We start from the raw sequence: 27,562 nt of genomic DNA on the forward strand, positions 1-27,562 counted from the left end.
CATTAGGAGTTAAAAAAAAAAAAAAAAAAAAAAAAAAGCGTTAAAGCAAGAGGCTTGTGTTGTTCTTTCCAAGTCAATTTGCTTCTCTCGGATAAACGAATCACAGATCATGAACAATCAACATTACACCTTTGAATCATCCGTGATACAAGCATATTTACAGCAGTGTGTCCCAAGCAATACTCATTTAATCACTTTAATTTTGCACTCATGGCCCCTAAAATTATTCAAGAACAGAAGTTGGGCTTGCAGAATCTGAGCTTCAAATGCCAACATATATGTCAATATGAGATACAGTATGTCTGCAGGGAAACAGACACTACGTTTTAATGCTGTGTTCATCATAATCCAAACAAAATCCAGCAACAGGGTACAATTTTGTATTTTCATGTGGACACAACAAAATTATATCCGAGTTTGACTGACGTACACGAGACAAATGAAGAAGTGCTTTTGTCTGATCAAAGCGATTGCCCCCTTTCTTCCATACACATGGGAAAAAGAAAAGTCCACCAAAACATAAAGCTTATCAAGTCTGCCTTGTGTGTATACACAATGCTCAAAAATCCAATCTGGCATCTACATTTGTTGTGGAATCTACAAAAGGTTCTACTTTATTCCTTAACGGAATAATAACATACACATTTAGGCAAGGGTGTGAAATTTAGACAGCAGAAAAAAATGACTAAGTACTAATTACTATACTAGAATTTCCAATAGAATTTTACTTTCACTTTGATGTAAATGTTAGTTAAAAAAAAAAACTGACATTAAACAGAAACCAGGATAAAAATCTTGCATGGGCACAAAACAAATCTGCAACCTCCTGTTTGTTCTGGCATTTGCAATTTGGTCTGGCAATTTCAGGCTAATGAAAATCCACTTAACCAGAGAAAAATGTCTTTGTTTCTTTTCAGCAGTTTTGAACAGCTCATCTGTGTGCAAGTCAATTTCTTTGCAAATGGATGTACTTATCCTTATTTTCTCATACCAATATTTCTCGGTCTAGACCAATCAAACTTCTGAAACAAAGTCCACTTATATAACATCATTACATTTCTTTACATCCAAAATATTCTTGGGGAGATGTACCACGATACATCTGGACCTACTTTTTCTTTCGTTCTTAATTCTTCTGCATATTATGTTGAAATGTCTTATCTGAAATGCCTCATGGCACATCAGTCTGTTAAGCAAAATAAATTACCGTTACAGTTTAAGTCCTTGGTTTTGAGCGCCTAGAATTTGCCCAATATTTTTGTAACCAAACAATGATTATATGCACACGTAAAACGCTTAATGTGATATGGATAAGTATAATATGATCAAAGAATGTGAAGCAATATTGATTACCTAAATAATAATGAATGACGGAGTGTTACCTTTTTTCACAAGGAATTGGGTGTAATTCCGGTTATCAGTAAAGTAAAGAATATGACTTAGATGTCTGATTCAGAGACCTTTTGAGAATAATCTCAGCTTCTAATCAGTCCTAGTCTAGTACAATACATAGAAATTTATAAAATCATGTACTGAGAGTGGATATTTTAAGGACATTGGGTATTGGCTAGTAAATGTGCACCAAGTGTCTGGTAGAATGAAGACAGTACTCGTATTTATTATGCCTGAAATAAAGTGTGGTTCAAAGGGTCAAAAGTGGGCAAATAATCAAAAGAAGAGCTCAACATTTTGTGTGAGCAAAGTACCAAACCTAATTCTCAGTGTAATTTACCCCGACATGTCTTCCACAATTTGTACTTTTTCCTTTTCCATTCAAACACCTACAAGTAACATGATTGGATTTTAAGCCCCCCCCACCATAGTCCTTTCAAAGCTGTGCCTTACTGGCTGTGATCTTGCAATAATGAGCCGATATTAAACACAAGATGAGATGAAAACAAAGAAAAATAATGGTGCCTATATTATCATATAGTTGTTTGAAAAGATATTCAGTGTTTTGACATGACATTTTGGCAGATTTAAAAAAAAAGTTTTAAAATGAACATTGAACTTTGTTGAGGAGTGCCTGCTATCACACAGATAAGGCAGTGAAGTAAAAAAAAATGGTGTCATAGAAGTTATTTGTTTACTCCGCCTGCAAACCAACTTGAGTAAAAACATAAAAGCTAAGCTCAAATTAACCTAAAATGGACAGAGCTAAGTTAACAGGCAAGCACTCCGTTCATTCTTACAAATTACAGGAAAAAAAGTTGACAGCCAATATTTAACAACAGCAAATTGCGCCAAACGGATTTTCATGTGGTCGTGTGTTTGGAGAAACAGATGCAAAGTCAAATTTGACCATAAGCCGTACAATCTGAAAACAACCATTTTACATATGTTTAACAACACGTGTGGGAGATGTTTGTTTTCAAGACATGTTAGTGCCCAGAAACTGCCAATTACCAACTGACAAACTGTGACGAGCTAGCATTCATATGCCATGAGTTGCGACTGACCATCATAGTGAAAAATGCCTCTCTTTATCTTTCAGTGGTTCACAGCAGTCTCTGGCTGAAGGAGCAGTGAGCCAGTCTATGATGCTGCTGCTTCCTCTTTTGTTTCTGTGGGCTCACTTTGAGCTGAAGGTGAGGGCTCAGAGGTCATCGGTTCTTCTGCAGCAGTTTTTACCTCTGGGGACGGAGCTAAAAGTTCAGACTCAGCCTTCTTTTCAGAAGCTTCCACACTTGGTTCTTTACTGGTTTCCATAGTAACCACAGGAGTCACAGGAGGTTGCTCTGTGCTGTTAGAGGTCTGAAATCTGTCCAGGTTTTCCAGTTCGGCCAATCGATCATCCCTGTCCCAACGCGTGGTCCTCTCTCGCCGTTCTGACCGCCTTGGCCTGTCCCCCACTTCTTTTCCTTCAGCTCCTCTCCCTCTTTCTCGACTCCCACCTTCTACCCGTCCTCTCTCTCCTCCCTCTCCCCTCCCTCGCTCCCTCTCCCCATTATCAGCCCTCCCTCGCTCCCTGTCGCTATCCAGGCTGTTTCGCCTCTCCCTCCAGTCCCGTCTGTCTCTGTCCCGATCTCTGTCTCTATCCCATCCTCCTCCCCTGTGATCTCCTCCATCTTCCTGCCAGCCTCCGAGCCGGTCCCTCCCATCCATTCTATCACCACCTCCACCCCTCCCTCCATCACCAAATGGACGCCTTCCACCTCCAAAACCTCGGTCCCTGTCTCTCTCCCTATCTCGATCCCAGTCCCTGTCCCTCTCTGGCTCTCTGTCCCTGAATCCAGGCCTGTCTCCCCTGAATGGTCTGCCATCCATTTCTTCCGGCCCCTCTGGACCACGAGGCCCCCCTGGTCTGATAAAAGGAGGAGGAGGACCTTGAGGAGGAGGGCCATGCCCATGTGGAGGGAAAGGAGCTCTCATATTATGAGGAGGGAGCATCCCAAAGCCTCCTTTAGGTGGAGGGGGGTCATGTTGCATCATTTGAGGGTGCGGCCCTCTGGGCATCATCTGTGGTGGCATAGGTGGCATGTTGGGGTGAGGGGGTCGTGGCCCGTGGGGGGGAGGGAAGCGCTGCATGTGTGGTGGTGGGGGAACCGGAGGACGCTGGAGTGGGATTATACCAGGCCGTGCGCCAAGCAGACCACCAGAAGGGGGTTGGAGGTTTCCTGGAGGACCACCTTGGAGAGAACCCAGCGGTCCACCTAACTGGTTACCTGATGGGGAAAACAAATACAAAATACAGCTTTAACTTTAAATCAACTTTTATAACTAACCAAAAGCAATAGAGCAGAATGAGAAAAAAAGAAGTTCTGAGAGAAAGACAGACTGACCCATAGGCCCCATCTGATTGCTGAAGATGTTGGGACCCTCCAGGACCTCGTCATTTTTCCTGTTGCCCAGACCCGCTGGGTCCAGAGGCGGGTCTTCAACTCCACCTTTGGAGGGAGGTGGGGGACCAAGAGGCATGGTACCTGGGGGAGGAAAACCTGGAAGAAGAGGGTTGAAAAGAGTTAGTTAGGGTTCAGCTTGTCTGGGCTGGCGTGGAAACTGTCAACAGGTGTGGAATTAACAACTGGACGATTCCCCCTGAAAAGGTGGACTGTTGTGTTTTGTTGTGGTGCAAGAGCAAAGACAGCAGCGTGTTGTGCTTGTGTTCTTCTAGTGTACGTATTTTTGCAGTTTCTTATTTAAAAAGGCGAGCGAAACTTAGCGACTACACACTTCCTACTACGATAAACATCATTCAAGAATAGCACTGTGTGAGTAAGAGAGAGAAACTGAATGAAAGCCAGTGAGAAAGGGCTTGACGGCAGCTGAATGAGGTGCTACCTGGAGGCATCTGCATGGGGTTGAAGCCAGGTCTGATGAAAGGAGGAGGGGGGACGCCTGGGGGGAAGGAAGGCAGAGGCATGCCTATGGGACCAGGAAAAACAGGAGGCTGGAGAGAACCCACACCAACCATTGGCTGCTGCATCAGAGGAACCTGAGAACATTTACAAGGATTTACTGGAGATGTCAAATGAGAAAGTCATTCGTTATCCTTCCCAGTAGCACTCTGGAGAAACACAGGAGCTAAGTAACTTCAAACAAAAAAATCATCTTATCTAAGCTACCTCGTCTATTATAAAGTAGGTATGGACCAGGCGTCTCACCAGCCTGTCATAATATTATAAGGGTGGCCTCCAAACTTATCCTTCGGATTGAGTAGCATACACACATTTGCATAGATCCCCAAAAGAACAGCAGGCAAGTACTCTCAATCACATCAAGTTTCAGAATGATATTTTACCAACATTTTATTTTATAACAGTATTACATCCTCCTATCTCTAATCCAAAGAGTGTAAGCTGGTAACATCTTTCAGTTGCCGTTTACCTGAGCAGGAGGAGCAGCTGCAGCAGCCCCAGGTAATACTTGTGTTTCCTCAGGCTGCTGTGGCTCCGAACGGCCGTTGTGGTTGAGTTCCTCCAGGTGGCCAATAGTCTTTCTCACTCCACTCCACTCTGGAAAGGACAGACACGACAGGACCTTATTTATTGTGATCTGTGTGACTAACTGGACTTCCCACGTGTGATTGCATTTTGTGTCTTAATTTGTTTGTATGATTTCCTAATGTGTCTGTGAAGAGTTTTTACCTGGTGATAAGGTGTCCACATCCAGTATTCCTCCTTCTTTGAGCTCCTCCAATTGAGCCTCTCTGATTTTAGACCAAGGTATGTAGGTGACACCCAGCTCCACATCCCAGTACTGTTTAAAGTCAGGCTTTATGCCCTTGTTCAAAGCCCAAGCAATCTGGCAAGAAATATACAAAAACAACTCTTGATAAGACAATTTGAGTTTTACTTTTGGATTTTCTTTACTAAGCAGCAGTCTGTGTTGCTCACTCACCTTGATTGCTTTCTGGTTCACTTTGTGAGATCCTCTACTAAGCTTCTGTAGAGCCCTGAAGGCATCTTGCCTATGTATCATGACAATATAGGCACAGCCGCGTGGAGGGATCATCTTAACAAGTGAGGAGGACAAGCAGACAGGTGAGGAAAAAACAAGGAGACTGATTTTCATTTAGTTAGCTGAATCTCATGATTTTACTATGTTCCTTTCATCAACAAGTACAACATTTGGCAAGGTTTGAAAAAACCAATATGTAATATAAAACATTAACAACAAAGCAGGGTCTATGAGCTGCCCCCACACCCACACACACACACACACACACTTAACTATGACCAAAAGACACCCACATCTGTAATTCTCATCTTTGGATGAGAAACCGCAAATGTCATTGTTACAGACACAAGATGTGGTCACAGTTGGATCAATGTTACTGATCTATATTAGTCCACTTACATTGATGGACTCTATCTGCCCAAACTCCTCCAGTAAACAGGCAACGTCTTGCTGTTGAGTTCTCTTATCCAACTGGCCCACCCAGAGAGTTGTACTGCAAACTGAAAAGGAGACAGAAAAGGTAAGAACTTAAAAATGCAAAATGATGATGGAAATGATTGCAAAGATTAACAAGGAATATGTTTAGAGAATTTAATATCTAACTGGGACGTTTTGGGACCGATAAGCTGGGATTGCTATGGACGAAGTACACACGGAGATACACTGGTAAGAGCAAATTACGTATAACCATGTATCCAGCTAATTTAAATAGCTTGTGTCACTGTATTGTGTCAACAGTTAACCTTATTTAATATTTTATGTGGCGTTTTCTTTTGTGGGTTGCAAATGTTCCACCAAAACAAGTTCCTTCCCGAGACCATTTTGCAGAGCCACCATCGTTGAGTCCGGAACTTTGCGCCACCCAAGACAACAGTAATTGGTATAAAGAAATGCAAACAACCCAAAGCATTTTTTCTCCTATCCCAGAATGTACGTGTGATGAAGCCAGACCTTATTTCACAGCGCTGTGGAGATGATTCTGGCAATGGAGACTAGCTCACAATATAACAACTCATTTCAGGTCCATATACTTGAATAAATATACCCATAAATAGATTATGACTCACTGCTTAGTGTCTCGCTCTTGGGTGGCGGAAGGCCTTTCTGCCGTCGCTCTCTCTCCTTCTCTCTCTCCTTGCGCTCCAGCGAGCGAGAGCGTGGGGAGTGATGACGCCGGTCTCTGGAGCGCGAGCGCGATCGCCTGTGCCTGGATCGCCGTGTACGGGAATTAGACCTGGACCTCCTCCGCTTTGGAGACCTGGAGAGAAAAAAATAAATAAAAATAAATATGATATGCTCACAATAAATAAGCACTGATAAGCTTAACAAAATAAACGGTGAAGAGCAATTTACATTGTTGCAACCAGATCAATCAATCAGATCCCATTTCAGATGCTTACCTGGAGCCTGAGTGTGATCGTCGACCATGTCTGCCATCCCTCATAGATGAACGGTCCATATCCATTGACAAATCCTGATATGGTACAGAAAAAGCCATGATTATGATTCAATGCACACATTTAAATATTCACATTAAGCTGGCATCAGATTTTAGTTTTAATGCAAATATAAAAATTTACTTTACCCACTTACTTTATTGGCTTCTAAGATTTTACATATATCCTTCGTACTATTGTTAAGTCTACCTGTTGTTGCTGGGCTGCATTGTGGGCTGGGTATACCCCTGAGAAGCCTGGAGGCCCAGTAGAACCAGGGAGGGTCTGCCCTGGCAAAGCATGCCCCATAGGAGGCATCATAACTGGGAAGCTTTGTCCTGGCGGTAAGCCATAGGCCTGAAGCTGGCCGTTAGGAGGGAGAGGAACCTGAGAAAGACAACTGGAATAAATAGTGTGCAAGTACAACAAGGTTTTCCAAATATATATATATATATATAAAATTACTTTTACAGAAAAAGGTAGTTTTTTTTTTTTATCCCTCCCTACATTTGATTGTAATATTTTTATGTGTTACTTCTTTTTTTTTTTTTTTTTTTAAAAAGAGCATATAGTAAGGCCGCCCACCAAGAGCCAGGGTCTGTGTGAGGTTTCAGCATGTTAAAAAGGAAGTTTTTTCTTGCCACTGTTGCATCAAATGCTTGCTCTTGGGGGGGCGAACTGCTGGGTCTGTAGTGTAGTCTAGACCTACTCTGTCTGTAAAGCGTCCTGAGATAACTTCTGTTGTGATTTGACACTATAAATAAAACTGAATTGAAATGATACTGTATATCGTAAATGTGTTATGTAACCCTATTGTTCTAACACAAGCTTAAATAATTGTAGTGATAGGAAACTTAAATTTGATAGCATTTTAAAGTTTAAAGTAAAAATGACAAAAAGAAAACAAAGATCAAAGAATTAGCTGGATGGACTTGTCAGAAAAGAGGAGTTATTTTACAATTACAAATGTTTGTACTTGTACCTGTTGCGAGAGGCCTTGCAACACGTTCATCATCGACGGTTTAAAGTGCTCCATGTGCTGTGGGAAGGCTGGAGGCTGTTGCATACTGTGATGATAAAAATACCCCATTAGCTTCACAGCTTTAATTTCATTTCCCACTTATTGGATTTGCAGAGATGCTGCAGCGTTTCCCCTATAATTGTACTTTTTTTTAATGCCAAATATCGATTGCGTTTCCACTATATTTATTCTGCAGCGGTGCCCAGCCACGAGCTGCAGCGACGCACTGCCTTGAATCCATGAACGGGACAACAACTGTCTGTTGTCTGTCTGTCAAACTGCTAAAAAAAAAACAGGCTCGGTAGTTAACGTCACGCTGACGGATTCGGTGTTTTTGTATTTTTGGCTGAGCTGGACCAGAAAATTAAAACGGTTAAAACAGATTGGTGACGCGGTTTTGCCCTCATTGTTCTCTGTGAAGTTTGCTAGATGTAATGTAGCGTTTTATGTGGCGTGAACACTGCGCCAAACACTGTTTGCAATTGATGTTGATGTAAAGAGTATTTTATGTGGATTTCGAAAATGAACTGAGAAATATTTAAAGAAACTTTAAAGTGTTGATTTGAGAACAGACTTTGTAGTGGTGGTAGCAGCCTCCCCTCCCCTCCCCCCCTCCGACAGGCTTAAGCAATCAACCAAGGGGAAACACTATGCAGTATGACAAATCAAGGGCTTACAAGGAGGCCTGTGATGACATTTCTTCTCCAATTTCTGGTTCATCATCATAGTCAAAACGGTCCAGCAATTTCTGAGGGCGAGAAATAAAATTTAGGGCACAGATGTTGTAGTTTTTAACATGGAAGAGCTTGTACAGCCTTAAAGAACTTATACTCCAAGCACTGTCCTACAAAGTGTCTAAACAGTGCCTGCCCTCTAAAATGATGTTCAGAGTATATTTAGCTGTTGATTGCATATGCAAATACAAAAAACGCACTGCTACCTTGTCAAACGCTGCCTTCTGCTGGGCGGTTTGGGTGGGCAGAGGCGGTTGCGGGGTGACCGTGCCCAGGCCAGTGGTTATGTTTTGGGCCTGTGTTTGACTGGTATGGACAGGAGGCTGAGGGTTGGTGTCAGACTTCACTGGCTGCTGCTGAAAGTTCTGGAGCATCTGCTGAAGCTAAAAATGCCATTGACAGATTGAAAGAAGAGTTGTAGTAGTGAGGGTCTAAGAGATGTGCAAGCAACGATAATACAAGCAAAATGACTGTGGTCAAAGCTTATGACACAGACACACACCTGTTGACCCTGTGTGGACTGAAAGAGCTGTGCGACAGCAGCAAAGGCATCAGAGTTTTGCAGCTGAGCAGCAGATGCCGTGGTGGAGTTTGCCGTTACCGCAGTAACTGGCTCTTTGGCTGGAGGTGGGGAAGAACCTGAGAAAAGAGACGTAGCATGAACATGTGTGTGAGCAGCACACAGATGCCTTTAAATGCCAGCATACTGACAGTGAAGCATATCAACATTAAATTGTAGAGGTGTTGAAATTAATCAAATAATTGATGCATCGAGTCGCGGACATGCATCGATAATCAGCCGGGCCATAATCGATTATTTCTGTTTACAATTTAATGTATGCCTAACAACCTGTTTACATATTCAGTTATGTTTTGCACATTCAGGAAGTGCCATGTGCTCAGTGCTGTAGTTTTATGTATCCAATTTATTTAGTATTCGAGCACTGCAGAATGTTTTGTTTATGAAGCTTGAAAAGCTATGAATTAAATATCCTATATGGCTTTAATTAAAAAATTTATTTGATGCATCGTGATATCGAATTGAAGACCTGATAACGAATCGGGAGATTTTATGCAATATAAGTTTAAAAAAAAAAAAAAAAACATTTACAACTTTCTCCACTAAGCAAACATGGATTATTTTCACTACTGAATGCAATAACTCAGCAGTTAGGAAATTGTGCTGATAAAGAAATAAAAATAAAAAAAATTTAAAAACAATATCATGGTCTTAAAGTAATCACTACTGCCTCATGTGTACAGTACAAACACTAGGGTTGGGTACCGAGAGCCGATGCTAATACGGCACCGATGCCTAAATGACCGCTATCTACCGGACCGAATAGCAACGCGGATTTCGGGGCCTCATTCCGGTGCCACTTAAATGCCTGCGCTGCTCGCTGATGCTCCGAAACGGACGGTAGGGGCAACAGAAAGATTGCTGCATGGGACACTAGTTAAGACTACGCTTGACAGCAGGTAACGTTAGCCTACCGGTTACTAGTAACTGGCTTCAACACGGTTAAAATGCAAAAGGGTGTAAAGTGTGACTGTACTTCGCTGTAGAGGACTCCAACACCGGGACGTCCAACAGTTAAAGACACTCTACTAGCTAGCCACAAACTATTTTTAGGCCACTGCCTGCTGTTGTCGCAAAAAACACACTCGTTTTAGTATCGGTATCGCAAAAAAAAAAAAAAAAAAAAAAACGATACCCAACCCTAACAAACACACAAATCACCTGGATCATCTGAGCCTGTGTAGGGTGCAGCAGCACTGCTAGAGCCAGCTGCCATGTCGAGGAGGGGCTGAATAACCTCAATCTTGAACACCCCATTCTTCTGCCACAGGTTCAACACCCGCACAATCTTACTCTACAAAAGGGAATAACAAAGCAAGGAAACAGGTAAAGGAGACGACACAATACTGACTAGCATTTGTCATTAGCGAGGACAAAATCTTTTAACCCCAATTTGGTACAGTCCACAACATTCATCACAGTGAATTTTCACCAACTCTTTTCTTTCTTACCCTGTCCTCTACTGGGCAAAGGCAGAGGTTCTCAAAGGTTCCTGTAATGTTTTTGGTGAACCTTGGGCCAAACACATCCTTATCTGATCCAAACTGGTGTCTGGACTGCCTAACAATAGAATCCACCACATACAGGCCTGCTACCTTGTACTCAGGCTTACACTGGAGAGAGCAGAAATAGAAAACAGATTTGGGTTTATTCATGTTTGGTGAGGTGAACATGGATGATAACTGGATTTAGACAGGCTTGTCTCACCTTTTTGATAAACTTTTCCACAATCTGGACCACATGTTTGTAGAGCTGAGAAGAGAGAAGCAAGTGAACATGTTATCATGTACATATACTGTAGCCTCATATCATACAGAGAATATCATTAAAATGAATATAGAAGTAACTCTCAAAACGAAAGAATGCCAAACTCATTCTTACTTTCATAGCTTTGATGGCCGATTTGGTGATGGAGATCATCTTTGCCCGAGAGATTGGGGGCTTGGAGTCCATCAATGAGAACAACTAGAGACAGAGTAGATGATAGATGAGTGAGATGGGAGGGTCATAAGGAAAAAAAAAAAAAACAACACTGAGAGGACAGTGCTTGCAAAGTTTCAGAGGTGATGCCAATCATTTCTACTCCATTGCTTTGATTTCATGCAATTTGTTAATTGGATTACTGATCTTTTATTGGTTGCCACGGTTGTTGAGCTGAAGGGTGGCACTATTGGTTAAGTGGACTTTTTCACTGTCTCTATATCCTGTGTGATTGTTGTATTGAGGATGAATCGCTAAAAAAATTCAAACTTCCAACGTTTTTATTGTCATATGCACAGTAAGGAAACATGTTTCCCATGGTGGCATGAAGGAATGAAAGCTTTGTGCTTAAAAAACAGTAAATGCAAGAAATCTTTCACTTCTATCATTTACCACTTTCATTTTCCATCTGCTACAAAGCCTTGACACGTGTAGACACTTCAAACTGTCATGTGGTTTTGTAAAATAGAATTTTTACAATTCCTCCTCAGGTCTGAGGGGACAATGATACATTTTGCAGTTGGTTACACAACACACACAGCAGCATAACTTACAATAAATAAAATTACAAGATACAGCCTTGTTACAGTAAGATGAAAATAAATAAATAAACTATACACAGTTAAGCTGTGTGGTGCAATAGGACCTTTGCTAATTTTGCACTAACCTAAATGGCCCAGTGCCTGAGGGAAACTAATTTAAACATCACTTAAGTACATGTTTTCTTATTTAACAGGTATGTGAAGTATACACTGACATGTTTGTCATGTAGGCTAGTATATTAGGTTATATCTAACAGTGTTTTACATCCATAAATAACAATTACTTTCTCCTGTGCCAAACAGAAACTGCTATTGAAAGTGCAAAGCATATTCCATGATCCATCAGAATCCGCTTCTAGGGGTTATGATGGTGTGGTGCAACAAACAAATATCAGGACTGCTCTATGATACTACTATTACAAGTTTGTGCGTTTCCCACTCAGTCTCATCGGGCCCAGCAGTGGTAAGTGTTAACGTTTCATTCAAGGATTAAAAAGCCCATTAGCAGAAAATGACTTGACCTGTCTTTTTTTGACTGGGCATCTAACAGCAACAACCAGTCCACAGGCCTTACAGCAACTTGGTTTCTAAGCAAACGGACTGTGCATATCACCGAAGCGGTTATGCACATTGTGTAAGGTTGCATTGTGACAATAACAACAGGATAGTGTGTTTGCCAGTACCATTGTTACCAACAACAATGTTGGAAACCATGCTCCCACAAGCTAACATAAACGTTGGTCTTACCAACTTAGCGAACTTTGTAAACCAAGGTGGACTCGCTAACGTCGCGTTAGCTTGCTAACGTTAGTTGGCAATAATTTGTTTCAGTACCAACATTAATCGCGCTGCAGGTGTAACGTTAGCTACAACACAAACGCTAACTCAGTAAGCCCAAGCCAGGTAAGATGGACAAGTCCAGCTAGCTCGCCGAGCAGGCCCATTGGTCAGTCCTGCTCGACTAGCTCCAGAGCAACACAGCACCATGACCAGCGCCGCCAGACTCGGTGACTTCGGGGTCTCAGCGAGCCCTGCAGGCAGCTTACCTCGTGGTTGAAGGCGTTGACGGCATCCATGATTGCCCAACGCTATGAGCTCTCCCCTTAATTCCCGATCCCCCGCTTACAGCGATGTTTATTCAAAGAAGGCTCGGTACAACATGTCCGCTCCCCGTTAGCTAACGGCAGTTAGCCTAGCATCGGTAGCTCTCGGGTCGGCAGTCACGGCAAAGCATGATGGGATTCAATTGTGTTGTTCTAGGTTTGGTCCACTGGATGGCGGAGTGCTGTAGGGATTTAAAATTGGTGGACAGGGCATGGGACAGGATTGTCCACGGTGTGTCCTTTTGAACATGGTTATATTCAGGTGCTCATCAGGCAGGCTGCACACACAGACTTCTCATGCAATGTTATATTTTACCAACTCGCAGATACCAATCATTATTACTGTAGGCTACTACTGTACATGACCCCAGATTAAACCAACCAAGTTGAAGATATACTTGCTTTTTTTATGTGTAAATTCCTAATAAACTTGTCATCATCACCTGATGTTTCTGGGATTAAGCAAAATACAACTTGAATGAGTTATTAACACACACACACACACACACATATATATATATATATATATATATATATATATATATATATATATATATATATATATATATATATAAAAAATATAGAATAACTATGACTTTTCCAAGTCAGAAGGAGTAACGTTTAGTTAAATAATCACTTTTAAACCTTTAAACTAGGTCTATATGTGCAACATTTAAAAGTATACTTTAAATTGAGAATCATTATCTTCAAATTAAATAACTTGGTCACAATTACCACTCTGTTTCCCCCCTGAACAGGTCACCTTTATGGATATCCAAGTAGGCTATCTTTATTTTACAGGATGCTGTAACTCCAAGGACTAATCCACAGACTACTTGCTTTAATAATAATTTAACTAACGAATAGATGAAAATGCAGAATGAAAAAGTTCAACAAGGATGCAGTCTCACTCTGTTCTTGTAGTACGAAATTACTCCAATAGATGGTAGTATACTTGTACATTTGCTTTCATGTCTGGGTGTCTGGTTTGATGTCTAGAAAGCATGGTCCAGCAGGCAAGTCAAACTGTATGTGCAGATGTATTATTCTAACTCCTATAGGAATCCATACAAGGGATAACAAAACCGAGCACACCTGTATACAATTAAATCTGATGCAGTAACACCACAAACTCTAGCCTCATAAAACACCACAGTTGAATCAACACCTCTCGGACACAGACTAAAAAAACAACAAAAAAACATAATCTTCACATTGGTAGTAGTACTATTGCAGGGATATTGAACTTCATTGTATTGTCAGGTGTTACTGTCATTTTGTTCAGCTCCTGTAGGAAAACATATAATATAATCAGATTAGGTCAGATTAGCTGAGCTGAAGCCAAATAGCTACAGGAAGAAAAATATGTCTCAAACTGTTGCCCCTCCCTGTAGGTGTTCTCCTCTGAGAGATAAACACCATGTTAATTAGGCCAGTGACACCTCAACAAGCAGGAGGAAGACGCTTTTTTTTTGTCTGCCACTGGTCTACTGGAGTAGCCTACAACTTTCTATTGTTGGCAGAACTCCAACTCCTAGTTCAGCAACAACCAATAACACAGTGAAAAACGGCAATAGATAATGTCACCCCTTACATGAAATTGACCATTTCTCACAGACTCAGACATTTATTTATGATCATGTATTGCCACTATATGTAACCAACGCCTCTATGTGTAATTAAGGAATTTTAGCCTGCGTGGTGCACAGCACGTGAACATTTGGTGCCTTTACGCCCATTCTACCCAAATAAACCTGACAATAAAGTCACAACACAGACAGACAGACATTTTGTTACAAGAATAAACAAAAAGAAAAATCGAAATATTTGTATTGACAGTGTGTCTATCTCTTCCGACCACACACATATTCTTTGTTCATAGCTGTGTACAATCTGAGCGCACCATACGAAACGGCGGCCAGCGGTACCGGGTGCAGTTGTCCCCCTTGTTCTCACATGTGCTCCGCCCGCCTGCGCTGATTGGATTGAAAATTACCCCGGCTACCACCACCGTGTGGGTTGTGTGTTTTTCTTTTTTTTCCCACCCTCACACTAAGTAACGCCCACCCATATGACCGGCAAAGTCAGTTCAAACTGAAAAACACGCTGCCTGCACACTATTCAAGGAGACATAGGTGCATGGAGCAGGGACGCCGAGTAAGAGCCTACCTCTGACTGAGCTACAGATTATTTATTTTTAAACCCTCACAAGTATTAATACAGGTTGCGTCATTTAATTTCACTTTCCATGATTGAGTTTGACATTTTTTCTGTGTCATGTCAAGCTGATAACACTAATCACGACTCGTCTCGGAATCTGCTGAGTGCGCTCACTGGATGCTTTGGGCGAACAGGTGGCGCAAGCTCCCGTTCCCTTAATTTGTATTAGGGGCAAGACGCAGACGGACCGGAGTTAACGCACTTTGCCGGACGTTAAGCATTTAATACCCGCCTTAAAGGTGGGAAAGGGACCAGGTGCGTGATTTTATCCCTTGTTAAAAGGGGACATTTGACAAGGCAGCTGTGATGCCAGTTGCCGACATGGTAGTAGACAACAGCCACGGGTTAGGCCTATATGAGGGCAAAACCCCAAATAGTGCCGGGAATGACAACGTCCTCCCGGCCTCTCTATGCAGTCCTGCGGCGGACATCCTCAAGAACTTTTATCACACCAAACGGGTCGGGAACTATCTGATCGGGAGGAAGCTGGGAGAAGGATCGTTCGCCAAAGTTAGAGAAGGTCTCCATGCGTTGACTGGAGAAAAGGTAAGACTGCGGGGATCATTAAGTGGAAATGCAACGGGGTTTGTTTTAATTGTGTGTAGGTCTAATCTATTTTCTTGGCTTTATTTTAATGCAATGTGCGATCCTATAACATGCTATCAGAATTAAAGTGAATTAAGGCCTCGTGATTTCTTGCACTTCAAAAATAAAAACTTTTTTGAGGAAAACTAACTTTTTTTCTTTTCTTTTAGAAAACTGAGTTTGTTCTGACTGTAGGCCATAGGCTAAGTTTTAACATTTAAGATAATCAGTGGCATGCAGCATGGTAATGGGGATGTGGTGATATGGTTTCGAATTTCATTTCAGTGGACAGTGTCAGCTGTCACTTGCCTGCAGGTCAACCGATAAACTGCTCACCTGTTCATATTGACAGTTTAGCCATACTTTATGATTTTGCAACGTGTCTAATTAGTTCTTAGCTTTGTCAGAGAAAGTGATCAGCCCTGTTTGCAATGGGGAGCTTTGTTAATGAGCTCATGTGGCACCACCAGCTGTTGAACTCAGCCATACGCACAGCAGGGCTTGTTTTCTAGCCAAGCTCCAGTGGCAATATTTACTTTTTGTGTGTGCCAGAGAGACAAAGAGAGCTGCCTGTCCTTTCCCTAACGTGTGTTGGATAACTAGTTGTGCGATCTGTGGCTTTTTACGAACCTCTTCTTTGTCTGCTGCTGCTGGTGGTGATCTCACCGCTGTGGGCGCGCGAGCCTGTGATAGGGACAGAGAGGAAAATTGGCTGGCCTATGAGAGAGCAGAGCTGCTACTTGCATATGAAATCATGTCGTTGATAAATGGGCTTCAGTCTCATTATGATTCTGCCAGCGCAGGGCTTTGATATGGGCCACCATTGGCCACTCGTTGCCTTTGTCTCTTCAAGCTGTTTTGAGGGGCAGCCAGAACATTTGCATATAGGAAAAAAATATACCCTCTTGTCCTTATGTGTCCCTATATGTAGACCCATGGTTGTTTGTATATGTGTACAACAGAATATGTGCCAGTGAAAAAATGCATATTTATTCATTATTAGCTCATCCTGTGCCCCCCCCTCTGTTTCTGTGAGGGGAAAGGAAAGCACTCCTCTCCTCTTCCCTCGCCCTCTTTGTTAAGGATGATGCAAACGCTGGCAATCGCACAGCACATGCTCTCCCTCTCTTTACACTCTCTCTCACTCTCTCTTATTCAGGGTCCAACAGGCACTGGGGAGGGGGGAGGAGGGAAGGGAGTTTATCCAAGCAATAAGGTATGAAGGGGGAAAGAAAATACAGTATGGGAGGACTCCCAGAACCTTTTTTTAGCATCACTAGAAAGTCAGTTAAGGGTGTGTGTGTGTGTGTGTGTGTGTGTGTGTGTGTGTGTGTGTGTGTGTGTGTGTGTGTGTGTGTGTGTGTGTGTGTGTGTGTGTGTGTGTGTGTGTGTGTTTACAGGCAGGGGGTATGAAAGTGAGGAGAGTTGAGAGATGGAGCTGTCATCATCAGGGGGCTGGGGAGGTCATATGCATGTGTTTTTGATGTCTGTAACCCACTTTCCCCTCCATACTACCCCCACCTCCTCTCTTTTCTGTCTGAGGGCCGCCTGATAAACAACTGAATCCCCCAGAAGCCCCCTGGCTGGGCGCACCCCTCCCCCTCTATATCCCCAACTCCCCCTCCACATATAGATCAGCCTACTGTAAATACAGTGCCCCACCCCCCCATACATATCCTACACCCCCTTTCTTATCCACGCTGCCTTGCGTAAACACCATCTACTACTGTATTGTGACTGCTACACACACACACACACACACACACACACACACACACACACACACACACACACACACACACACACACACACACACACACACACACACACACACACACACAAGAAGGGAGACAAAAGACATCATCAGGCTAAACATACTATTAAAACAGCCAGGTTTAATTAGCAGCTGTAGAAAGGTTGTCAGAGGTGAATGAATTATCAGAGATAAAAGGACGAAAGTATAAAAGAGACAAGCTGAAGGACAGAAGAAAGAGAAGACACACACACAACCACTTTGGCCCTCACCATTTCATTAATGGATATGGTGATTAGTTTCACTGGTCATGCCTTTCCATGTCTGTGGGCTCTCCTTGAGATGATTTGCTGTGTATAGTAGCCATGCTCTTGAACTCAGTCTAGACGGGATACAAGGTGACACGGGGAAAGGATGAAATAGAGTAGATGGGTACGTTATTGAATGTAATTACCTACAGAAGGAAGTGTTTGTCATAAAGGACATGTTCTGTGGCTTTTATGAGGAGACAACAAGGACAGAGAAAACATAGAAAGACGACGCTAGGATGAGTAATTAAAGAAAAAACTTAACACCCCTGCCTGGGAATCTGTTGAATCTGCGTCAGAAAATGAGCCCTACTTACTTATCCTTCCCAGGTCTCCTTTCTACATTTGTCGCTGCTCCTCATGTGTGTTTTGTTGCAACTAAACTCTGTGGCAAATGGGGGAATATCAACTGTCCATTTGGCCCTGGCGCCTTCTCAACAGAAAGGGTAATATTTTCTTTTCCCCTGGTTTATGATGGTTCAGTGACTCCTCCAACACACACACACGCATACCTCCCCCCCCTGCTGCCTCAGGCCCTATAGCGCCTGGGTTGCCCCACATTGGGAGCAGCTGTGAGGGGAAAGGGCAGTGTCGAGTTATGTACCCTGCAATGGAGACTGAGAAGCTTGTCACCTGTTACACTACGAATCTGTGAAAACCTCTCTCTCTGACTCAGTAGTGCACTAGTGCTCTATTCTCCATGGGTGTAACTCACAATATCCTACCAAGTCAGTGCTTTGTCTAAAATTAGTTCCTCACCTCTTATCTTTCTCTCTCCTGTCTCAATTTCTCCAGGTGGCGGTGAAGGTGATCGACAAGCGAAAGGCCAAGAAGGACTCTTATGTGACCAAGAACCTGCGGCGGGAGGGCCACATCCAGCAGATGATCCGCCACCCCAACATCACACAGCTGCTGGACATCCTGGAGACCGAGAACAGCTACTACCTGGTGATGGAGCTGTGTCCCGGCGGGAACCTCATGAACCGCATCTACGACAAGAAACGCCTGGATGAGCGGGAGACTCAGAAATACATCCGGCAGTTGGTGCTGGCCGTTGAGCACCTGCACAGGGCAGGCGTGGTGCACAGGTAATAAAATACACTTGAAACAATGCAGACAAATGCAGAGAGAGAAAAATAAACACAGAGCCCCATACAGATTGCTGACCAATATTAGAGCAGAATTTGTACAAATGCCTCTATTGACGGTTTACCATCCATAGCTAGATAAAGCTTTGTGCCATTTATGGGTTAAAGCTGACTTTAAGATCTCGGAGACATGATCCTCTTTCTAAAAGTCTGAGTTAAGTCCAAATTGTGCACATAAGTGTTAATCCACAAACAACCATTTTTGCCATGCTTTAAGAGGTTTCTATGGGAGCTGCTAAGAATTTTTATAAAAAGTAGATATGATTTATTAAAAATATAGCAGCTGGATTTCCATGCACTGTGCACCGATATTAATCAGTCCAGTGCATTTCTCCCACAAATACTGCTGTACAATCTCATGATAAAATGTTTGATTTGATTCGATTCAGGGGAAAAAAATCAACATATAAACTCCATCTAAATCAAATTTCAGATATAAACTTCACAAAGCTCTTCCTGGGAATATTCAATTATTTGTCGCTCAGAGCCTGGGAACTAAAATTTCTATCATGGAGAGATGGCCTATGTAGATAACTGTATAACAGGATTTTTAAGACTAAGGAGGGATCTGGAGGCACACAATAGACCCTGAAAATCAGTCAGCGTGACCCACATTGGGAGGGGCATGTGTGTATGTATTGGGGCTTGCAGGGGGGGTGGGGGTTACCTCTCCTGCTTGTACATTGTGTGATGATTGTTCTAATGTAAACACTGACCCTCTTTGTCTTACAGGGATCTGAAGATAGAAAACCTTCTGTTGGATGAGCAGGACAACATAAAGCTCATAGGTAACTCAAAAGCTCTTACATTTACAGTATTTCGCTCATATCGGTTTCTTTTCCTTGTTCAGTGCAATGCTGCTGCTTCTTTTTAATTTCCTGTGAATTAAACCTGCTGAAATGCCATTAGTTAATTTAATAAGAAAAAATTGTGTCAGTTGGAGTGGGACATGCAGAGTATCACAGTGTCCCGCATGTGGTGAGGAGCTAAGAGCAATTAAATGTCCTGTTAAAACCCTTACAAGCTCTCACCTTAGTGCTAATCTGCTTCCGTTTGTGTGTGTGTGTGTGTGTAACACTGTGACGGTGCGACTAGTTTAATAAGTGAGCTGAAAAGACAGTGATCAAACCCAGAAACAACACTCACCCCAGTTCTTCTGTCCCTCAGATTTTGGCCTCAGTAACTGCGCAGGCATCTTGGGATACTCCGACCCATTCAGCACCCAGTGTGGAAGTCCGGCCTACGCCGCCCCAGAGCTGCTCTCCAGAAAGAAGTACGGGCCGAAGGTGGATGTCTGGTCCATGTGAGTGCATTACTCCTTTTTTTTTCCCTCACAAATGTAATCAATTGTTGCCAAATATCAACTTATTTAAATACATTTGTTTATTTCACAAGTGCAGTCCGAGCTAAAGTGTGTATTTTGATCTTCCAGTGGCGTGAACATGTATGCCATGTTGACTGGGACTCTGCCGTTCACCGTGGAGCCCTTCAGTCTCCGAGCCCTGCACCAGAAGATGGTGGACAAAGAGATGAACCCTCTACCTCCCTCGCTCTCCACAGGTAAACACTAACGCAAGCATTAATGCGCAACTATGTGATAAATCAGAGATTACAAGGCATTCCTCTATCAACTCGTCTACTATGTAGGCTACCATTCCTCAGGATTAAACTGACATGAGAAATATATATAGCGTGTAAACAAGATAATTTTAGGTTATGATTGCATGTGAGAGAAAGAATGTTGATGTTCCGGTCTGCCAAGAGATGCAAGAAAGGCCAATAGAAAATTATTGATTATAGGCTGCTCTGACTTGCTGGAATGACTGTCAGTAGCCTTCTTTGTTTAGCTTTTTGTCTGGCTATCCAACAGGCTTTAATAAACAAGCTCTCTGACACTCTGCTTTTAGAAGCTTTTTTTTTTTTTTTTTTTTTTTTTTAAAAAGATTAAATAAGAAGCAAATAACAAAAATTAGGAAATGGCAAAAGTTTTATCCAATTAATAAATCAGATGTGTCTTTGTGATTTGAAACTCCTTGATTAAGACTCTTTATTACGTCTCTTTTAAATCTTCCTAAGAGAAACGCAGCCTTCAGACACCCTGCTTACCTAAAAGTAAGCAAACCGATCAGTGAGTTCACTGAGAAGTTAAACAGCTGATTAGTGCAGCGCTGCAGACAACAAAGAACTCACTGATGCATTGCTGATAAGCATTTCTCAAGAAAGAACGTGGCAGCTTGTTGGCACAGTACGAGTAAACAAGTGCACTATCCAAATTGCAGTTGGTTTTTGTTCAAAATTAATAGCAGGTTTTATCTTTGTAATTATGTATTATCTAACTTTTCCTGTGAAGTCGCTGGGACTGCATGAAGTTGCCTCAGTTTGTCAGAATTCCTGAGAAGGCAGCGCCCTGTTTTTATTTTTTTTTTTTTTTTTTTTAATAAACCGGAACACAGGTGTGTTTATTCTTCGCTGGAAGTAGCTACGCTCATACCACAGATGCTACTCCTGTTACAACAGTGTCACCCTAATACCAGTAAGGGATGGCTTAACCCAGTTATGTAAGTTAACTATTAATCAAGCTAATGACATAGATGGTGTGTCATCTCATCGGTCTTATCTGTCTGACGTAATAACAGATTGAGAGATGATGAGTAGGATGAAGGCCAAGTTTGTTGTGCACTGTGAGAGGACCAAGGGATTGTGAAACTTGTAGCCTACTTCTGCTCCAACTAATAAAAACTAGTCAAACAGTTAAGGGGTGTGCTGGATGGCAGAGAAGTGAGTATTAGTATTCAGTCCCATAGTTGTCAACCAAAAGAGCAGTCACATATCTGAAGAAAAATATGTAATGTAAAAACATGTTTCAGTATTGGAAAACGTTCCTCTATGCAGCAAGTAGAACACCAGTGGCAGCTTATTAATATTTCTTTTCCCTATCTCTGTCTTAGCTGCCATCTGTCTTCTGAAGAAGCTTCTTGAGCCAGATCCCAACAAGCGTCCCAATATCCATCAGGTGATGGCTGATTCCTGGCTACAGCTGGCCAACAAGAACACAGGGGCACCGTACCTCAACAGGTAGAGTTTAAAGATTGCCTTTTGCAGCAGTAGGTCTTCTAGTTTAGTCTCTCTCTCTCTCTCTCTCTCTCTCTCTCTCTCTCTCTCTCTCTCTCTCTCTCTCTCTCTCTCTCTCTCTCTCTCTCTCTCTCTCTCAAACTGATATTCTAATTGCATTCAATTTAAAGCATCACAAAGCATTAACCTTCTTGCTCTCCATTCCATTTCTGTGTCCAGGATCCACATTGAGGAAATAAACCACACAGTGTTGCTGCATATGACGGAGAAGATGAGCTACAAGCACAGTGAGGTGCTGAGCGCTGTCCTCACCAACCGCGCCTGCCACACTCTTGCTGTCTACTTCCTCCTCAACAAGAAAATGAAGAGACTCTCTAAAGAGTACAGGGTAAGGAAATCTTTGCTAAAACCTGTCCCATGCCAGTCTCAGTGACAGAGGGTAAAGGAAACACAAGACACACTCTACCTGAATTAATTTTCCGTGTCTAGAAAAGTTACAAGAGAGCATGAATTATGAGGGGATACAACTGGTTACACAACAACAGGTTTGTCAAATTCTTAGGGTTGTTGTAATGTGTGGTTTGTCCCGTCTGTTTAGGAGATGCAGTTTCAAGAAAATAAGAAAGGAGAAAAGCAGAAAAGCGAATACTTCCAGACCCAGTGGAGGAAGCACGTGGACAAGCTCACTATACCCCCCAAGCAGACGCCCGTCTACCTGGCAGTTGCCAAGGGGCCCAGCAAGGAGAAGAAACACAGAACAGGTGAGGGATCATAAAGTGCAGTGCAGGAAAAAAAAATTAGAACAAAAAAAGAAAAAGATAATAAGATACCGTATATTTGTTTTAAAAAGTACCACTTTATTTATTCTGTCTATTTTATTTACCTTTATTCATACAGGGTAGGTTGACTGAGCATGCATGTTCTTCACACATAAGTAGTTACCCCCATCCATCCATCCATCCATCCATCCATCCATCCATCCATCCATCCGTTTGTCTGTCCACCCATCCACCCACCCACCCACCCACCCACCCACCCATCTGGGAGGAAACCTCCTGGACAAGTTTCCAGTCAATCGTAGGGGCAAACACACAAACACTTTTTAAATTTAATGTATTACTAATAGTACTACAGAAGTAAGTATATTATTTGTCTGAGTCACACTACTTACAAGTGAGGTGGCTAGGAGCCAGGGGCAAAGTTGGGGCTTAAAGGAACACGCCGACTTATTGGGAATTTAGCTTATTCACCGTAACCCCCAGAGTTAGACAAGTCCATACATACCCTTTTCATCACCGTGTGTGCTGTAAGGCTGTCTGGCGGCTCCAGCGGCATCAGGCCAGCACAGAACATGCAGGTGAATGGTTCCAGTAATCCTACTGCTACGAATAAGTGACAAAATAACGCCAACATGTTCCTATTTACCTGTTGCGATTTGTAGAGTCACAGCGTGTACAAAAAACAATGTAACATGAGACACAGCGTTCTTCTAACTGTAAACAAACCGGGAACTATATTCTCAGGCGGAAGAATATAGTACTTGTGCGGAATGATTGGCTTTGCAGCAAGCCTGTCTGAGAATATAGTTCCCGGTTTGGGTTAGAAGATGGCTGTGTCTCATGTTACATTTTTTTTTGTACACGCTGTGACTCTACAAATCACAACATGTAAATAGGAACATGTTGGCGTTATTTTGTCACTTTTGTCACAATTCGGAGAAGTAGGATTACTGGAACCATTCACCTGCATGTTCTGTGCTGGCCTGATGCCACTGGTGGCGAGATGAGAAGGGTATGTATCGACTTGTCTAACTCTGGGGGTTACGGTGAATAAGCTAAATTCCCAATAAGTCGGCGTGTTCCTTTTAAGCTCCTTTCCCTCTCCTCGTTTGCCTGTAAGTGGTATAGAGAAAGCCCACAGGCTGATCCGGATCCTGCATGTCAGGACGGTCTGGTCTTTACACAGAAATTTCCTGTACCTTTTACACCTGCTTGTTACATGCTCTCCGATAATAGAGTGAGCGGTATGTCTTCACTGACGTGACATAATAGAAACTAGACACGCAAGGCACTCATCCAAAATGTGCACCTGCAGGCGGCTAAGCAAAAACATTTCAGAAATGTAACAATGCTTCTCGTTTCTTCCTCAGGTTTATTGCGTGCAATAACTGGTGGCCATCGCAATTCACCTCTGGCACCACCTGGCACCGTCGCCTCTTCCTCCATGGAATATCTAGAGATCCAACCTCTCTTTTCTAACACCCCTCAGCAACGGAGGCGCTTGGCCACCCTTCCACAAGTCAATACGAGCCCAGAGCACAACATACCTGCCCCGCCAGCACCATCACCGATCGGCATGCATTCCTTCGGCTCCCTCTCCAAAGCCGAGCAAATTGAAGACACCCCCGCCTCACCCTGGTACAAGCTGACCAACGGGACTCTGTCCCCACCGCGCCACGTCTCTGCCTTCCAACCCGACTCCTCTTACTTGAAGAAGGCCACGATCCCCAGTCCTCCCGTCCTCATTGTCAACCCGCAGCCCAAGAAGAGTGTCTCGTCAGATTGGGGCGGTTCTTCTGACACCAGCGGCAGCCCTCCCAGCACTGTAGGAAGCCCCCCGGGGAGCTCGGCTTTCAGCCCTCCAAAGTCCGCCTTCAGTCCCCTCAACCCCACCTCAGCATTCATTCCTCCTTCCAACAGCAGCAGCAGCGATCCCGACAGCCCGACGCACCGCAGCAAATTCCCCTCGATGGGAATTGGACAGATCCTAAAGAAGAAGGTCCAGCTGCAGCCGTTCTCTTTCAGGCCAGAACAGGTCGTTGAGGAAGTGGTGTCCCCGCCTCCCTACCCCATGCAGACTCTCCTCTGTGCTTCAGGTGCACTCAAGACCCTCTGCTGAGGGATACACGACACAAGAAAATGAAAGAAAGACAGACTGAACTCGAGGCCCCTCTCAACATTTTGTTTAAGTTGGAGAGGTCTTCCAGAGCGGCCTTTTGAACTGTGAACTGTCCCTTTATTGCGACTGAGCCACTTTTCAAGACAGACTTGATCATTTTAAAAAAAGAAGAAAAAAAAAAGAGGTTTGAGTGAGAGTATAAAATATTGTATCTCTCGTTACCGCTCTCATTATGTAATAAGAAGTGGTGACGCTAAGATGAGATTTGAAACGGATCCCTGAGCAATGACTAAATCTCGCTGTGGCCTAGATCCAGAGTGGACATCCACATGGTACATCATGTATTACACACACACAAACACACACACACACTGTATTATAGACTAAGTTAAGAGGTACTCTCTTATGTAGTATTGCTGTAACTGGTTACTAATTGAGCCGCAGACTGATTCACACCAGCTAATGGACCCCAACTCTTACCCTAACCCTGATTACGTGTATAAATGTTTTTTTTCTCTGTGAAAACACTCTCTAAGATAGTCTACCCACTGACTTCCAGCCAGCTGGCACTGTATCCTCAATGCTGCCTGGATGGAGAAGCTCACTGCACTATTCTTAAAAACCAAAACCTGAAGTAACAACGGTGTTTACCATCCTTTACCTCACTGTATTATTCATACATTAATGTATAACAGCAGTCGATTGTGCGATGCTTGTGTGGATTTTGCCACCGCGTTGCAGTGTCTTGAGCGTTAGTGCCATAAGATTCAACACACTGAAATAGAAGTAGGTACCAAGAGATGAGTCATACTCTCACTTTTTATGGCATTCTCATTAACTATAACTCAACACTAATAATAATTCACAGCTCTAACTTTTTATATACAAGTGTTACATCAACTCTACAACCCACAAGAAAATGTCAAAGTCTTAGTTAGGACTTTCTCACAGCCTGGTCAGTCAGTTTAAAAAAAAAAAAAAAAAAAAAAAAAAAGGGCAAGGGCTGAGGTATGAACGTGGAAGGATCACATACATCCATGAAAATAATTCACTTCCTTTTGTCTTAATTCTGTAGTTTGTGCAATAGTCTTAAGTATTAACTGCAATGACAAGTATTTGCCAAGAGCTCTCTGAGAGTGATGTGAAAACTGTGCTTGTAAATAACAGTACGACTCCGTGTTCCTGTCACTTATTCTGTATGAAGGGATTGTAACATGTTTACCGACCCGACATTTTCACGTCTTAGTTGCTTCATAAAACTATTTGACAAAAAGGCTTCCACAGGCACATGAGGCTTCTCGTGTTAAGATACCGTAAAATCTCTTCCTGTCCAAATGAAAAAGTTGCATGCAATATTTCACGAGTCGTACTGTACTGTCACCATTTTAAATTGTGTCACTGTCTGTACCTTTTTTTTGGTTGACACTGAGATTGATACTGACTCAAGGGGGGGGTGGTCTTTTGTAAGATTTTGTAATGGATGGTTTTCTTTGAGTGTCAAGAGATTTCTATGCTGTATAAAGTATTTTAAAAATTTATACTGAATCCATTATGTGTCTTTCTGGTCTTTCAAATGCATCTACCTACTGTCTGGTTTCATTTTAATTTACTCTGCCTGCACACATACACAGCTTTTTATCATTAGCTGAAAAAATATAGAATTAATACACTTGAATAACTATAATTAAGCAACTAATTCCACAGAATCCCACATTCTTGTTAATTTATGTGTAGTTTACAGAGCCTGAGGCATATCATTTATTCCTAAAGCTCTCAGCTCCGGGAGCACTTCGTGAAATTTGGCCTCTGCTACGGAAGACTCTGTTACTTTACAACTTCAATGTGCCACTTGTCTCACCCTCACATACCATATACATTTCCCACAGGACACCTGTGGTGGGTAAAAAAACACACCCTTGGAACAGCTGAAGGATCCTTGGGACTCACAAACACACACACACATACTGTAGACACTAATCTACTCAGCTGTGGCCCCCATCATAAACCTCTTTGGGTGACACTGGTCTGACGAGACAAAGAAGGGGGATCACCAGAGCTCTGAGACAAACGCACACATGCACAGGACAACAAAAACAGGGCTGTCAGATTAAACCGGCGTGGCTAAGCTGATAAAAGCCAAGGGGCAAGAGTGGCTCCAAAATGCATTGAGCTGGAGCCTTTTGTTTATCAAAAACAGGCAGACAGTTGTTCAAAATCCCTAGGCTGTCCGGAGAGACGGACCATAAATACTATGGCTTAACCACAGCGCTGAGCGTAAGAATAGTGTACACCACAGGGCATGTACAGGTAGATTTTTTTTTGGGGGGGAAGCAGTTTCATCTGGAAGCATTAGTGGAATACATACTGATGAGATAAATACAAAAAAAAATCTTTTTCGTTGACATCATTTCAATGTAAATCTGTGTAAACAGGTCAAATTACAATGACGAGTCTGTGATAAATAAACACCCATCTCTACCATCCCAACAGGGGTGGGCAGTTGATTTTTTTTTTTTTTTTTTTTTTTTAAATCATAATCATATTAGGGGAATTTTAATCATAACTACTCAGTGTCCAAAACAATAGAAAGGAGTTAGTACGTCAGATTTCTCCAGGATTGATTTCAGAAATATTTGGGATGCTAGATGAAAATGCACGATGGATGACTTTATGTGCCTAAACAAAAATATGTATTGTCTTTTGTCCTCATCAAGCCATACATCTTGACAAACTCTAATTTAAATTGAGACTAAAACAAGACAGCAGACATATGCCACATCCT

The 27,562-nt window shown here is 42.6% G+C and overlaps 2 protein-coding genes and 1 long non-coding RNA gene across 4 annotated transcripts; 1 reads left to right on the forward strand and 2 right to left on the reverse strand.

The window, feature by feature from the left end:
- Positions 1-27: 27 nt before the first annotated feature.
- On the reverse strand, positions 28-17,487 carry LOC114566385 (uncharacterized). The gene is made up of 3 exons (XR_003694056.1): positions 17,476-17,487; positions 15,215-15,217; positions 28-597 (listed from the first exon to the last, which is right to left on the reverse strand). It is a non-coding gene; the product is annotated as an uncharacterized LOC114566385 (long non-coding RNA).
- Positions 830-13,786, reverse strand: scaf4a (SR-related CTD-associated factor 4a). Of its 2 annotated transcripts, none has more exons than XM_028594790.1 (19): positions 13,708-13,786; positions 11,053-11,136; positions 10,879-10,923; positions 10,623-10,784; positions 10,333-10,465; positions 9,094-9,230; positions 8,798-8,974; positions 8,535-8,605; positions 7,819-7,903; positions 7,047-7,223; positions 6,801-6,874; positions 6,468-6,658; positions 5,800-5,900; positions 5,341-5,454; positions 5,088-5,244; positions 4,828-4,955; positions 4,282-4,435; positions 3,783-3,938; positions 830-3,665 (listed from the first exon to the last, which is right to left on the reverse strand). In XM_028594790.1, exons 2-19 carry the CDS (start codon positions 11,122-11,124, stop codon positions 2,536-2,538), a joined length of 3,264 nt encoding a protein of 1,087 aa, XP_028450591.1. In that variant the 5' UTR covers positions 11,125-11,136; positions 13,708-13,786; the 3' UTR covers positions 830-2,535. The 2 variants fall into 2 exon arrangements, with proteins under 2 accessions (XP_028450591.1, XP_028450590.1); XM_028594789.1 differs by lacking the exon at positions 13,708-13,786 and adding an exon at positions 12,740-13,050.
- Positions 14,849-26,329, forward strand: hunk (hormonally up-regulated Neu-associated kinase). Its single transcript, XM_028594791.1, has 9 exons — positions 14,849-15,562; positions 18,458-18,750; positions 19,543-19,598; positions 19,978-20,113; positions 20,243-20,370; positions 21,759-21,885; positions 22,102-22,270; positions 22,481-22,643; positions 24,032-26,329. The coding sequence occupies exons 1-9, from the start codon at positions 15,323-15,325 to the stop codon at positions 24,778-24,780; spliced, it is 2,061 nt and encodes a 686-aa protein (XP_028450592.1). The 5' UTR covers positions 14,849-15,322; the 3' UTR covers positions 24,781-26,329.
- The last annotated feature ends 1,233 nt before the right edge of the window (positions 26,330-27,562 follow it).

This window comes from Perca flavescens, chromosome 13 (assembly GCF_004354835.1).
Source record: "Perca flavescens isolate YP-PL-M2 chromosome 13, PFLA_1.0, whole genome shotgun sequence".
Classification (NCBI taxonomy): Eukaryota; Metazoa; Chordata; class Actinopteri; order Perciformes; family Percidae; genus Perca; species Perca flavescens.